Here is a 15,583-nt window from a genome sequence, read left to right as displayed (position 1 = left end):
TCACATATCTTCGTAGCTGTGTACTTGACTGATTGGTTTGTTCGTCGTGCTTCTTCCAAATGAACTCATCGCTTTGGGTCTTCATGGCTTGCACATAGTGATTGTTTTAAATGCATGAAACGGAGAAGCTAAGGTGGCGCTATCCCAACCCTATCACGCATCCTCATGTTTTAACAGCGCGAGATCGTATTATTGAAGCTAAGGTGGCGCTGTCCAACCCTATCATGCATCCTCATATGTTTTAACAGCGTGAGATCGCATTATTGATTTGAAATACCGTCAGCTTGGTGTCTCCGTTTATGCAAGTCCTCGAGGCTTAGGAATAACAACGGGGCAAAACTTGTTCTTTTGCCCCATAATGCAAGGCAACCGTCGAGGATTTGCAACCTATTGTGGCTTCAAATCCCTATCAGCTTGTCGGCTTATTCCAAATATAAATCACTTGGTATATAATCACGTTAAGCAGAACCAGCATTGAGTTCTTTAGGAAAAGGGATAGGCAAGCAAGAAACTTTTTACAAAAACATCACCATTAACAATGAAAACAAAACATAAAAAACCTGCCTTCTACGTCATTTCGATTCGATAATCGCCCGAAACGCTGCTTTCCCCTCCCAAACTCACATCAATCTTCGGAGTTTTAGCACAAGTCCGACACACCGGACAAACCGGAGTCTTCAGCAGCCATGAATCTATGCATTGAGCATGGAAGCTGTGCTTGCAATTTGGCAACAACCTGCACTTTTCACCTCCCTTGAAACTTTCCAAGCAAACTGCACAATCCCCAGGGCTAGTAGCAGTCCCTTTCTCTTCTGCCGTGTAGTCGAAGCAAGGCAGCATGTTGAGTTCCTCGTTGGACATCCTTTTGATCCCCAAAATGCTGCTTCTTTGAACCAGATTAACACCTTGATTATTGGCTCTGTTGAATGCTCTCCCAACAATACAAACATGAATTACTACTAAAACAACAATCCCCACGAACAGTAGGATCACAGAGATTAAAATCTCCATTGCCATAACCCTAGAAATTGTACAAAACCCCAGAAAGATTTGATCTTTTATTAGCACACTAAAATCCCAGAAGATTGTTTTTACCTCAAAACCCATACAACACAAAACCCAATCAGCTGTAAGCTCCTGGAACGGCCAAAAGCGCTTCTGACTGCTTTTGACAGAAAAACTCAGCTCCCACCAATTACCAAATGCTTCTTCAGGCGACGTTCCAAGTGATTTTCTAGAAAGCACGCATTCGGATTTCTAATAAAAAAAAATTCCAACGCACTTCTAGCGGAAGTGCTTTCTAGAGAAGCAATCCTACACGAGCCCAGAAGCTTTTGAAGGCCACCTCATGCATCTAAACCACTGATCTTATCTGGAAAAAAACGCAGCTTTGAACAGGCTGGTAACTGAAACAGAAGGAAAGAACAGAAGCTTAACATGTCTTGGGATTTGAGTTTTGGTTGAATTATGTGGCAGCTTTGTATTACAAGTGGGCTGCTTCTGCCCCTTTGTGCTATTAACTATTAAGTTACAGATAGAGGGAGGATACAGATTCAGGGCCTTATCAGTAATCATAATATTTCTTTTTTCTTTTTTTATAAGGGAACAGAAAACGACACATTTGACTCTTGAGAATTGAGGCAGAAAGGTTTTAATCAAAGTTTAGACTAATCGAGCGGATTAGTCCAAAATAAGAAGTAATCTACGGTTTAAAAAGATTGAAAATTTGGTTAAGTTCTCTGATTGAGAGAGAGGCAGAGAGAGTGGAAACAGCATAAAAGTTGAGGGCCCGGCGGCTTGGCCTTGTCTGGGAAATTTGCAGAGTGAAACAATGTATGTTTATTAATGGAACCGGCTTATTTGGGTCTGTTTGATACGGTTCGGTTTTTACGGGTCGACGAATCTGTTTTCAATCATATGTCGTATGACAAAAAAACAATACAAAACAATCTATGTGTGTTCTGTTGCGAGAGAATTAGTCTAACAAAGTCAATACCGACAAATGTTTGAAAGAAAGAAATTTTATCGTTGTGAACCACTAATAAAATGACAAGTGCTAAGACAATCCTCAGACAGTCTGAGCCGGGTAACCCGCACATAAGAAATATGAACTCGATTTTGGAATCGGTTTTATACAAATTGGGTCCAACTCTGATCATTTTGAAAATCAAAAGTAAGAAACGGATGGTTTTACATTGGGCTTGGTTATACGGTCCGAATTCACGATTCTAAAGATCCGTATGCCCACCCCTTAATACTTTATATTTAAGTCGGGACAAGAATGCTAAATCCTAATTACAGTTCGAAATATGTCCAGAAACTTTTATCATAATGGTTTTGGAGACTTAATTTTGCATTTATATCTATTGTGACTTGCATGTATAAAAAGATGACTTCATATTTCTTGATGATAACTTATCATTGATCCGATTGATTTAAACAAACGCTAAAGAAATTAGATTTTGCTCATCAACAAATTGGATTTTCTTAAAACGATGTTTGTATAATCAAACTTGTACAAGACTTGAGTTTGCTAAACAAATTGCTTATTATTTCTAAATTTTGTATCATGAGCTTGTGATTAAGTAAAGCATTAAAATACTAATTGTATGAGAGATAAGTTAAGAGGGTGAGAAATCCATTATCACCTCATGCTCAGATCACACCCTAAACTCAGTCGAATTAGTAGCTAGGGTGCATTATTTTGTGATTTGGCTCATCAAAATACTAAGACCAAACAGGTTTAGGTTTCCAATTGGTGGTGGAAAAAGCGAAAAGGATTGTGCATAGTTAGTTCCCATAATAATTGAAATATATTTTCTTTCTAATCACAATCAGTTTAGGGCATTATCAAGTTTGTTTGATAATATATATTTTTAGGGTAATACTAGGAAAACTATTTTCTTATTGGTGACATATCTTTTAATTTGCAAATTTAATATAAACATTAGTTTACCTAGCATTTCTCATATTCTGGAGAACTACATTCCAGCTGACCATGTTATTACTCATAATTAAATTATGATGTCAACCACCAGAATCTATCCTATACTTCAATTGATTTTGTCATGACACCTACATACAAAAAGAATTAAGGGAGTTTTAACGAAAGGCCCACGGTACTGTTCACTTTAACGAAAAATCATATTTTTACACTAAAAAGTCAAACCTGGTACTATTCACTTTACCCTTTATTTTGTCCTTATTATTAAAACTCAAAGTTTTCAAACCATTTTCATTAGTTTTTCTAAAAAATTAATCGAGGAGGTTCAGTAATGCAAACTTGTCAGCCCAACTTAGTCTGGGAAGCAATAATTAATTTGTGGCGGTTGGGGAATTAGATATACATCTTACTTTTGTTCAAAAAATAAAAAATAAACATCTTACTTTTAACTTTTAATCTAGTTTATTAATAATGTTTCTCAAGTAATCATATTTAATCATGCAGGATGTATCAAAACTTTAAATCATCCGGGTACAGCTCATGCGTGACAGTGGGTTGATAATTACATGCAAAAATGAAAAGGTTGACAAGGATCAATAGAAAAAATTGTATATCACACTACTATGTTTGTTTCCAAAACCAGAAGGTTGATTAAAATGTAAAGCTTAAAAAACCAAGAGTTCGAGCCCGGAAAATAAATAGACAGTGTAGATCGCGATAATGTGGGTGTGTCACTATTAGAGGCCGCTAGTAGACAGATCTCATGTACTAGAAAATTGCACCTAATTGACTCCTAATCAAAAGATTGTGTAATTGAGTGGGGAGGCTCAACTTTGAGTTCTTTTTGCCTTGAATGCTAAGGACTTCAGTTTTTCTTGTATTGTAGGAAACCAAGTCACAAAAATGATTCAAAGAGAGAAATTATATTGAAAGACATAGTTATTACAAGGGGAACTTGAAAATGAGAAGCTAGATAACAAGAGAAAGCAAATTAAATCAAGAGCTTTGCCAAAGAAGGCTTGCTTTGAATTTTGAGAGAGAGAGCTTAGAGAAGATATGATACGTCTTCGCGGAAACTACTTGATTCGACAGAGACTTGGAGAAGGAATGGTACTTCTTCTCTTTGAAATGCTTTGAGGAAAGCTTGCTTTCTTTTAGAGGTTTGCTCTTTGAGGGACTTTGAGAGATTTGCTCATAGGAGGCTTTTGTGAGAGAGATTGAATAATCTTGATTTTTATTGAAGTTGTTGGGGTTATCTCCTTTGCCCATACTCTTCCCTGTATAGTGCTCCATGATGCCCTAGGTCTTCATCAAAATATCTTCAGATTGTGGCTACAATGCAATGCAAAGCTCTCACATTAACAAGATTTTTCACCACACAATGATTATTATGCCCGTAATTATCCTCAAGACTTTAAGGCCATAAATCAATCTTAAACTGTCTGATAACATGACAAATGGGTCTTATAGAATTCATGTGAACTGTCAAATTGTAGTCCAAGCACCAAGTATATAAGGTTCTGTTAGGGCCGATGGACATTTGATTAGTGACATCTACCCTTTATTTTATGGAAAAACGTTCTAGGTTCAAATTTTACAGACGAGAGATTGTTATAGTTTTTACTTTTGAAAAAAGTAGGTAGGATTAATTAACATACCAACTAATTAACATTCTGTATCCTTGATTAAGGGGAAAGAATAGAAGTCAGACAGACTCGTAAGTAACACATTGTGCATGTATACCAACTAATTAACATTTAGCGTAGACGTGGTAACTATGTTCTATCTAAATGTTAAAAGTATGGTCCAAATTTGAATTCCGAGAACAGAAAAAATTTATGCACGTTGATATTGAAAATGAAAAACCAACATGAAGTTAGAATATGATTCTTTCTCCTCCAAATTCTCATTCTCCTCTCTTACAATTTATTTGAACGTTTACAATTAAATCACGTCAACATCTTGTGTTGATTTTTTGGTATAGAGAGAAAGTCAAAGAGGAAAGTGAGAGAGGAGGGAAGAAAAGTAGAAGAGATTTGGAAGGGAGATAATCCTACTACCATGAAGCCTTTTTTGTAGAGAGAGAAAGCCAAAGGAGGAGAGGAGAAATGTAGAAGAGCATTTTTGTAGAGAGAGAAAGCCATAAAGGAAAGTGAGAGAGGAGGGGAGAAAAGTAGAAGAGATTTGGAGCGCGTGTGATCGTTTGACTTCACATGTGAGACAACCTGCTCTGATATCATGAAGAAAGTTAAGGTTCCACCATAAAACCAATTGGCAATATGGGGAGTACCCCAGCCTCTTATAAGCCCGTGCAAGGTCTCTCCTCTCATCAATGTGAGATTCATTCTCAACGCAAATTTTCAAACCTAACACGTGGACAACACAACGAGGTGAAGTGGAACGCGTGTGACCGTTTGACTTCACACGTGGGACAACCTGCTCTGATACCATGAAGAAAGTTGAGATTCCACCATAAAACCAATTGGCAATATGAGGAGTAGCTAGGTGTCTTCTCTCATCAATGTGGGATTCATTCTCAACATATACTCTACCTGAAATAGGGGGTTTTGTGTTTTCCCTTTTTTGTGGAACCCTAATTCATGGCCACTATACACCATATGGAAAACAGATATACAGTGAGAAGATGAATCGCCACACTCATGCCAATCCTAATTTAACGGTGAATTATCCAGAACCGTTAATTAATTAGCAAAAGAAAATTTAATTGCTGTTGATTAGAAAACTAAGGACGAAAATTTAGTCAAGAGATTTAGAGACCCTCCGGTTTTAGTGGACCAAAACTTCATGCATCCATTCATATAGGATGGCCAGGTTGACCCTTTAAATAATCAAGATTTGGATTCATTAAGATGTTTAGTAATTAAAGCTAGCACTCAACGTATAAATGGTGGACATAGGCTTAGTCAGAACGGTTATTGGCATTATCGGTCAGTGAAATTGTGATCGGTGCTGTGTTTTACCTCTTACTTGTACAATTTTCATTTTTCGTTTTTGCGTTATCAATCGTGACGTATCGAGTTCATTGCATGGGACGACCTGACAAAGAATCAAAGAAGCATGCATATATTGTATGTATTATTTGAAAGAAATACATCGGAAATGTTCTCTACATTTTGATAACACTGTTTATATTACGTGCCCATCTAAAAATAATAATCAGGTTGATTTTTGTGTGAATGTGTTATCTTCTGACAAAAAATTATCCAAACGTAATCTTCTTTAATCTAGGTTATGTTCTTCGAGTATTTCTTTTCTTTTACATTTTTTTTTAATTAAATCCTACATCTCTAATGCTTTTCTTGTTCCATTTATCCCTTGTATCCAGGAAATATCATCTCTTTGATCATGTTTCTGTCCCCAATGTAATTCTCTCTCTCTCTTTCTCTCTCTCTTAATTCTTTGAAATAACAAAACTAATTAATATATAACTGTGTTGATTAATGAATTAAACATCGCAGACCAACATTTTATAGAATAGTAAAGCAAAAAACAGTATCAGATTTCAAGCCGGATCCCTACGTAGTAACATTGCTGAATTGTGCCTTATGGGTCTTCTACGGCATGCCCTTTGTCCATCCTGACAGCATTCTTGTGGTATCAATCAATGGCGCTGGAGTTGTCATCGAACTAGTCTACATTCTCGTCTTCCTCATCTTTTCTCTAGGCTCACAACGCGTAAGTATGTATTGCAACGTGTAGCTTTTACGTACAATAAAAAATTGACGCACTTGTTGATATGCTCCCGAATACAAGTAGCTTTTACGTACAATGATACGATTCACCTTTATTTAAAAGCATACTAACAGTGAGTTAGTTTTGTGTACCAAAACGTTACGTTGTTAAATTAATTAATTGAGTATTAATGCTTCTTTGTTATTCAAGTTATCTTCTTTGTTATTGCGGTAAAACTTATAACCTAATTTTTTTTCTTTCCTTTTCTTGGATTTCAGCTAACGATCTTTAAAGCACTTGTGGTTGAAGTTATCTTCTTTGTTATTGTGGTTTTGGTTACCATGTACATTTTCCATACAACTAGACACCGGTCTTTGGTAGTTGGAATCATCTGCATTATCTTCAACATCCTTATGTATTTATCACCCTTGACAGTCATGGTATGTATATATATATTTCTATTAATTACTAAGCACCCTCAATTAATATTGAATCTCGTCATTAGAAAAAACCTTAAGTAGAGCAGAAAGGCTGTGATGGTGTTCGTTGATAATTGTATCACATAAGACCGGAACATAGCCAAATACAATGAGACCTGTTACTTTGTGAGAGTGCGTGACTGTTGTTACCCTACCCAAGTTTCTCTCCATTTCATTGATCTATGAGTAAATAAATTACATATATTTGCTAACTTCTTCAATGGGGTTGTTTGGCAGCGTATGGTGATCAAGACAAAGAGCGTGAAGTATATGCCATTTTACCTGTCACTTGCTAACTTCTTCAATGGGGTTGTTTGGCTGGTCTACTCACTCCTTAAATTCGATGCCAATATTCTGGTAATTTATAAACCGAATTAAGTTTCAACGCATATTAATTGACGATATGAGGGCCAAGTAATAAATCAAAGAACTTCTCCTATACAAATATATAAAAAAATAATCAAAAACTTATATTTAAGTTTCTAACATATTTGTTTGAATAACTTTGGTAGCTTCCAAACGGTTTGGGAACGATTTCCGGCGCAGTGCAGCTCATTTTGTACGCCATATTCTACAGAACCACTCGATGGGAAGACGACGAGAATGACAGGCCGCGGTCAGAGGTCCAAGTGTCTAATGTTTAGAAAGAAATTAATTGACAAACAACAACAAAATTTTGTTCCATTAAGTAGGTCGGTTGTTTAGAGAGAAATTAGTTGACATGCATCAATATTTGTTTTTTTGTTTTATTTTTTATGGCCAACTAGTTTAGTTCTTGAGCCATTTCCTCAATTTTTGTAGGTATTTGCCTGTATTGTTTGTTGTAAGTTAGTCATGAGATAGAAAGATAGATTACCGCTGCAATTAACTGTATCAGTTGAGGTAATCAATGTCATTTGCATATTAGTGGTTCTATTAATTTGAACCCTCAAATTAGCTCAGTTGATGCTTCCTTTTTGAAATAAGTTTTATCCAATTTTTGTTCTTCAGAAAAACTAAAACACAACCTTTTATGCTCCATAATTATATATAACGGTTGTACTTCGCAAACTTGAAATTGTTAGGATCCGTTTGGAAATGTTTTAAGATAACTAAAAATGTTTCAAACAGTAGTTTCAAATAGCATCTTTCAATGAGTCACTTAAATGTTCTTTTTTTTTTTTTGGTAATCTTGAGATATCATAGCTCCAACCTTTCGATACGTCAAAGGCCTGTAAGATGAAGACTACCTCATTTATCTTTAACTCGTTTGGAAATACTTTCTAGAGGTGCTTCTCCATAAACCATGTTGAATGTATTGAACTGAGAAAAGAAAAAATGGAGAGAGAGAGAGAGAGCTGTATATATAGCCTGAATTATCACAACTGAATATTCTTCTTAGAATTACACTGATCTCTCATACCCTATTTTGTACAAAGAGTAGTTGCTTAGCTCCAAAGCAATGCTGTTAGAGTAACTAACTTGATAATTAACCAACCAATCCCCATCATTCATCTTAGAAACAATCTCAACCATACAACTGTTATCAGAAGTTACCGTATTCACAAAAAATTATGTGAATGTTTTGAGGATTATTTTTATTGTTTGCCACTAAACTGTTACACACTAAAGCAATGCTGTTAGAGTAACTAGCTTGATAATTAACTAACTAATCTCCACCATTCATCTTAGAAACAATCTCAAGTCTCAACCATACCGGTGTTATCAGAAGTTACCGTATTCACAAAAAATTATGCGTATGTTTTGAGATTTTTTATTGTTGGCCACTAAACTGTTACACATTTGCCATTTATTTGTACAATCTCCCTAATAGAGGTAGGCCCACCAATACTTGTGAGTTCATACAAATGATGGTACAAATACATAGTAAAAATAACATTTATTTATTTATTTTTATATGAAAATTTAGAATGTGCTTTGAAATAAGACCACTCTTATTGTTTTTTTACCCCCACTCCAATTCTAATCAAGCATTGTCTTTGATAAATTTTGCTTGGCTTCTGGGCAGCAAATAAGTTATGAAAACTCTAGAATTTATTGCCCTGCTAATATTAATCGTGGAATGGCTTTTGTTCCTAGTCGCATTTGTGGTTCCCCTCTAACTGATGATTTGGGGAAGTATTTGGGAGTTCCGCTCATTCATTTTCGCATCACAAAAACACCTACAAAAGCCTGGTAGAGAAGTTCAAACTCAACTTTCTGCCTGGAAGGTGAATTTAGAACTAGTCGGGCCACTCTTGTTCAATCTGTCACCCCTGCAATCCCAGTATATACTATGCAGATAGTGAAGTTACCACCTATCATTTGTGATCAACTTGACAGGTTGAATAAGAATTTCGTCTGGAGCTCCACTCAATCCAAAAGTAAAGTCAACTTGCTTAAATGAAGCTAAGTCTGCCTTCCGAAGTATCCGGGTGGGCTTGGCTTGAAAAACATGAGTTTGGGATCATTGTCTGGCCTGGTGCAGTTCATTCTATATGCAACCTACTACCAGACCACCAATTGGGAAGAGGAAGAAAAACCAATAAAACAAGTTCCAACTCTCTGATATTTAGAAGAAATGATAGGGATTAGGGAGCTTCTTGCTTCAATATTCTTTATCTTTTTGTAGGACCAACTAATTCTTGAGCTTTTTATTCATTTATTCCTTTATTTGTTCTCAAATTTTGAATTGTAAATTGTAATTTGCAATGTTGGTTATATAAAAAGATCTATTTCTCAATTCACTGTGCTGATTTTTTTTCTTTGTTTTTTTTTTGGGACGAACACTTTCCTGCAGTCAATTACCAAAATAATTCATCAAAAGAGTACACACCAGAAACTAAAGGCAACCTCAAGTGAACAAGACTCAATCAAGAAAGAGTCAAAGATGGTATTTATTTAAATCCCTCTCATCATTCCTCGTCAAATCTTCACTCAAAAGATAACTCTCAATTTTCCTATTCAATTTAGGATTAATTACCAAATTAATTGTAAGATATTATTTCACATAATATCTTGCAATTATATTCAAAATACCACCATAAGTGACCGGTCCTTATTCTCCAAATAGGGCCGGCCACACCCCTATATATAGTCCAATTTCTCCACCAAAAAGCTAACTTCTCTTGGCCTTGATCTTAGATGTTATTATTTTGCAGGTGCATTTTCGCCAAAGAAGAAGAGGGAGGGAAATTTGCATCCACAAACAAAGTTCCCGGCTTTGCGAGGGTCTCGAAGAATGTCTATCATACACAATGTCAATCAAATTAAATAGATACAGAAATATGGTTAATTTAATCATAAATTCATGACAATATAACTAGTATATAATGGATCTTACAAGAAGCTGGTAGTGCCAGTCAAATTAATACACATTCGTTTAAGGAAAAGGAAAAAAAAATGGGAACAATATTAAATAAAAGCTTTACATCCTCCAAGATAATAAGAGAAATAGCATTGCTCGTCAATGTATACCCGGAAGCCATTACCTTCCACCACCTTTCTGTTCATCTCCTTTTGATTTTCCAGATATCTTTTCTTCTGTTTGCTATCTTAAGTACAAATTGGACTCTTTTGATCTTAAAAACAATCATATCCCAATTGGTCTTTCAATGAATAAATCTTCACGGTCCTCTTTTCTTTCGAAAGCAAAGACAGCCCTGAGACTGATCTTGAGGGATCATACCTCCGCCTTTCGATGTGTCGATCGCCTCCAACATTGTGACTACCTCATCCATCTCAGGCCGCTTGTCTGGATTCGCATCCCAGCATCGCTTCATTACGTTTGCAAGCGCACTTGGACAACATCTTGGTATCTCCGGTCTCAAATTCTGTAATTGCCAAGAGGCGTAAATAAAAGGATTAATTTCAAGCAACACAAAAATGACAACTTGGGCGTATGGTTGAGATAGGAGAATGGTTAACCTGGCGAACCACAGCTGAAGTCACTTCCGAGAAACTAAGGTCAGGATATGGCATATCACAGCAATATATTTCCCATAAACAGATGCCGAAACTGTACACATCACATTTCCTGTTATACGGGTTGCCATTGAGGACCTGTCACCCATCCATATGGCAAGTCATTAAGCATCCAGTAAACAATTCTTTTATTGTATGCTTCCTATCTCAGCATAAATATTAGCAAAACTGCCCCCGTTATGTCAAGCGAAACAGGGTTTGGAAATGCCAGAGTTTCATTTTCATGCAATAAGAGAATCGTATTAAAACTACATGCGCATACACATGTGAATACCGACTCCCTAAGATTCAAGAAACGTAGCTGGTAAGGTGGTGAAGTCGTAGCCAGAATAATTTTAGCAACTAAAGTAGACCAAATACCTCAGGAGCCATGTAACCTAGTGTGCCAGTCTCCCCAGTCATGTCATTGGGATTTGAAGCTTCAACACGAGCAACACCAAAATCAGCAATCTTGACCGCACGAGTCTTGTCCAGAAGCATGTTCTCTGTCTTTACATCTCTGTGGACAATCTTCTGTGAGTGTAAGTAGCTCAACCTATAAAATACAGCACAAGTAAGTCTAAGTGCTTGGCTTGACAATAACGCAGCCTGAAGCTCACTCTTTATCTACTAAATTACAATGCTCTAAGAAAAAGGAAATTAATAGTAGCATAAGAACTGAAAAGGGATACCCTCTAGCAAGATCTAGTGCCAGCTGGACAACGACTTTAAAAGCTAACTTCCTTCTCCTATTCTTTATGAGGTACGATTTTAGAGCACCCCCAGGAAGATATTCTACAACGACACAACAGATATTTGTTGGCATGCCAATTTGACCATTTTCTGTCTGTATTTGTAGATCTGATGAACCCATTGTTGCCCCAATAAACTGGACATCAACAGACCAGAAGATTAGCGAGATTCAATCTATAATAAAAACTACTAGAAAGCAATAGCAATGTGTATCATATTTCTGGAAATCAAAAGATAATCACAAATATTTTATGCGCGCATTTAATGTACTGAAGCAGCATTAAAGTTTTGAACTTCTTATAGCCTGTTAAATAGCATAGAAAATTGTCGTATGTATGACGTCCGGACAAAAGAAAATGTAGCATGTATTCACTACTGTGCAGATATTTAAAAAGTCATCGCTTAACTTATTTGCTACCTGATATTGCTAAGTAAATTCTGAAAATTCATGATACAAAAACTAAGAGCCTGTTTGGTATCATATTTGAAATTTTTATCATTTCTCAAAACATTTCTTAAGAACATTTCTTGAAAACAATTTTCTTTAAGACTCAAAAACTTAATTAGTTTGCTATTTAAAATTTTTAAATCTTATGACTTAAACTTGATTGGATTGGAGGAGAGACGAAAAAGGTAAAAAAAAAAAGGATAAAGAAAGAAGAAAAGAGAGAGATAGATTTGGAGTGAGACGGGAGGAGAGAGAGAGAAAAGAAATGAGTGGGTTTAAGTTTAAAAACTCTAAAAACTCACTTTTTATGTTTTTAGAGAATAGACTATATTTTTGAGTTAGTCTTGAGTTTAGTTTTTGAAAATAGTCATACTAAACAAGTTTTTAAGGCCTAAAACTTGAAAAGTGCTTTTGAGTTTAAAAAATTAGATTCAAGTACAGTACCAAACAGGCTCTAATGCTTCTACCTCACTCAGGTGGTGAGAGATGCAACTGAAGGATACCAAAGAAAAGGAAGGCAACTGTCTCAGGTACGGTTGCAACCTTAGGCCATGATAAATCAAGGAGGATAATGGTACGCTGACTAGAGAACAATTGTATAACTAGGAAGTTAGAAACCTTTGCATGGTCAGTGGACGCCCTATGGATAACCGCAGAAAAACCAACCCTAGTGAAGTGACATAGTGAATGTCCTTAGTGTTGCATATGCTAGAGGTTTTCTTAAAACAAACACATTCGGGTTTTGATATTCATAAAAGTTAGAAGAATCGATCAAATCCAAATGACACGTCCGAAAATTCTTAAAAAAGAGAGGTGGAAAGTTACCTTAGTAACATTAGGATGATCTAGTTTATGCCAGACAGCAACTTCTTGAGTAAAAGCTGCCCTTAGAGAAGCAATCTCGGAGTCTGTCCTGTGACCCTCTTCACCCCAGTCAAGCAATTTAACTGGCATTAAAAAATGGAGCCTTCATTATAAGGGTAAAATTTGCAACCCGATTGTGTATCATCACGAACCAACAAAACGAAAAAAGGAAGAGAAGAATACAAAGAACCGAAAAGGTCATAATTTGGTTGGATTAGAAGATGATGACAACAGCAACTACAATAATGTGTTGACAAATAAGGAGTTTCGCTAACATAAATACGTATGGATGAACATTTTTCCTATTTGGTTGTTGAATAAGTTTCAACTAACAGGTGGGGAACTCACATGAAAGTCAGGAATACAGCAACATTATCCAAGTTGCTCTCAACAGAAAATTCAACACAAACCCGTGTAAGAGTCACGGACTCCATAAAAGTACAATTACAGTGGACAATCGGCAACCTTCATTGCAGTCCATTGAATATGTGCATTTGGAATTTTGCCACACACATATGTATATAATACCTAAATGTATATAAACTATAAAGTAAGAAACTTGTAGTGACTTGCAAGATCAACCACAAAGTTCAACTAATCCAACATTTAAACTGACTAAACAAAGTGAATAATTGCAAGACAACACCATAATCAACCTTACTTTTGTGTTTAAACTACATTTTACAGTAGAAAACCCAAAGTGGAAATTAACAAAGATCTTCAATTATCTCCCAAAATTCAATTAAAGTAAAGTAAAAAACCAAATGGGTTTTGCTAAAAACATCCATAATACACTGCAGAAAATAGATACAACAAAAAGATAACATTGTAAGAAAGGGGTATCGAAAATTGAAAGAAAAAGATTGAATTTTTGGGGAGAAAGTCACAAAAGTGAGGAACTCGACAACTTCTAAAGGACCCAAATGAAAGATGAGCTAAAATGACAGGACGGGATTACCGGCGACATCTTGACCGTCGTAGATGCCACGGTGGACGGTGCCGAAGGTGCCACGAGCAATGACAGACTTGATGAGGAGCTTGGAGGGGTCGATCTCCCACTCCTGGCGGTGGCGCCTGGGGATGGAGAGGGTCATGGAGGAAGTGGAGGTGGTGGTCGTGGGGGTTGTGGTAGCGGTTGAATTGGAGTTGGAGGTAGTGGTGAGGTGGATGCTGTTGGAATTGGTTTCAGGGTCTCTCATGATCTTGTTCTTCTCCAAAGTCAAGACCCTGTTGAGATGCCTTTCCAGCTGCTCATCCAAGCTCTTCAGATCAATCTGATCTGCCCTCACAAACCCATCTGAGCTTTCCTTCATTTTTTTCTTGCTTCAGCTTCTGGTTTTTTCACCCTCAGAAGCTCAGAAATTGAACGAGTTGGGTTCCGTTTTGTTTTGTGTTTTGACTAGGAAATGATGAGTATTGACTGTGACTATGAGAGAGAGAGGGGGGCTGTGGAGGAGGAGGAAGGAGAGCAAAGGGGAGGGGAGGGGGTAAGAAATGAAATGAATGAATAAGAAGAGTGGCATGTGACATGTGAGCACATGGTGTTGCCTACAATCAACGTGTGCTTCTGAGTCTTCTGACCCACTCTGGTCTCCTTCCCCAGGTCCCAACCTCCCCTTCCTCTCTCCCAACTCCTATCTTTTTATTTACACCTATTTATTTTTATTTTTGTTGATAAGTTAACAAAAGTCTTGCCATTTGTACTACAGTTATAGGTTTGATACTTATCAAAGATAAATTTGAATTACATTATCGCTATCTCATTGGGAGGAGCTTACTACTCCATTCCTTTAGTGTATATAATATCATTTGTTCAAAAAAAAAAAAAATCGTGGCCACGACCCGCTATCTTTGCAAAGAGTTTGTGATTCAAGTTTGGGCTTGCGTTTTTTCCTCTTTTTATATTGCTTGTTTTTAAAAAAAAAAAATTGCTCTAATCTACTGAGTAAGAATTTCAAACTTGAGTTTAAGAGAACATACACATTATCAACACCAATTTTGTTTTGTTATGAATTAGTAATGATATTAGAAGCTTGTTTGATGTAACGACTTAAAATGACATATGTTACATCGCAATTTAAAATGATACATGTTATTTTTTCTTGAGAATGCTAGAAAATTTGGATTAGAATTCAGAAGGCGGCTAAAAATAACTAAAATATTAATATTTCATAATTTAAATTATGTGAACGTATGAATCCGTGATGTGATCAATTAACATAAAGTTTATAAGGTCATCACCAAAAAAGAAACATAATAAAACTGAAGGTGAAAGTTTCTATTGGCGATTTCGAACCAACCTGCTTGTTCGTCTTTTATATTCAAATTGATTTTTCCAATTAGGCGTCGTTTACTTGTTTGTTTGGAGAAATTTTTTTGATGTGTCGGAACACGGTCTGGTATATCAAGTATCACAATGTAAGTGGTTGAATTTTTTTCCTTTTCAAGTATCTATTTACT

At 36.2% G+C, this 15,583-nt stretch overlaps 3 protein-coding genes across 4 annotated transcripts; 1 reads left to right on the top strand and 2 right to left on the bottom strand.

Moving 5' to 3' along the window:
* Positions 1 to 567: 567 nt before the first annotated feature.
* On the bottom strand, positions 568 to 1,011 carry LOC103437738 (RING-H2 finger protein ATL64-like). Its single transcript, XM_008376233.4, has one exon. It carries the CDS (start codon positions 1,009 to 1,011, stop codon positions 568 to 570), a length of 444 nt encoding a protein of 147 aa, XP_008374455.3.
* Positions 1,012 to 5,787: 4,776 nt separating this feature from the next.
* On the top strand, positions 5,788 to 8,057 carry LOC103437739 (bidirectional sugar transporter SWEET5-like). Of its 2 annotated transcripts, none has more exons than XM_008376234.3 (6): positions 5,788 to 5,892; positions 6,291 to 6,327; positions 6,424 to 6,640; positions 6,916 to 7,077; positions 7,354 to 7,473; positions 7,629 to 8,057. In XM_008376234.3, exons 1-6 carry the CDS (start codon positions 5,850 to 5,852, stop codon positions 7,758 to 7,760), a joined length of 711 nt encoding a protein of 236 aa, XP_008374456.1. In that variant the 5' UTR covers positions 5,788 to 5,849; the 3' UTR covers positions 7,761 to 8,057. The 2 variants fall into 2 exon arrangements, with proteins under 2 accessions (XP_008374456.1, XP_028960121.1); XM_029104288.2 differs by having other exon boundaries at positions 5,817 to 6,033.
* Positions 8,058 to 10,381: 2,324 nt separating this feature from the next.
* LOC103437740 (serine/threonine-protein kinase 52-like) lies at positions 10,382 to 14,807 on the bottom strand. The gene is made up of 6 exons (XM_008376236.4): positions 14,082 to 14,807; positions 13,085 to 13,206; positions 11,751 to 11,947; positions 11,440 to 11,614; positions 11,023 to 11,157; positions 10,382 to 10,928 (listed from the first exon to the last, which is right to left on the bottom strand). Exons 1-6 carry the CDS (start codon positions 14,434 to 14,436, stop codon positions 10,722 to 10,724), a joined length of 1,191 nt encoding a protein of 396 aa, XP_008374458.1. The 5' UTR covers positions 14,437 to 14,807; the 3' UTR covers positions 10,382 to 10,721.
* Between the last annotated feature and the right edge of the window lie 776 nt (positions 14,808 to 15,583).

Source organism: Malus domestica, chromosome 06 (genome assembly GCF_042453785.1).
Source record: "Malus domestica chromosome 06, GDT2T_hap1".
Lineage (NCBI taxonomy): Eukaryota > Viridiplantae > Streptophyta > Magnoliopsida > Rosales > Rosaceae > Malus > Malus domestica.
Note: the sequence above shows the minus strand (reverse complement) of the source record. Positions and strands in the feature narration are given on the sequence as shown.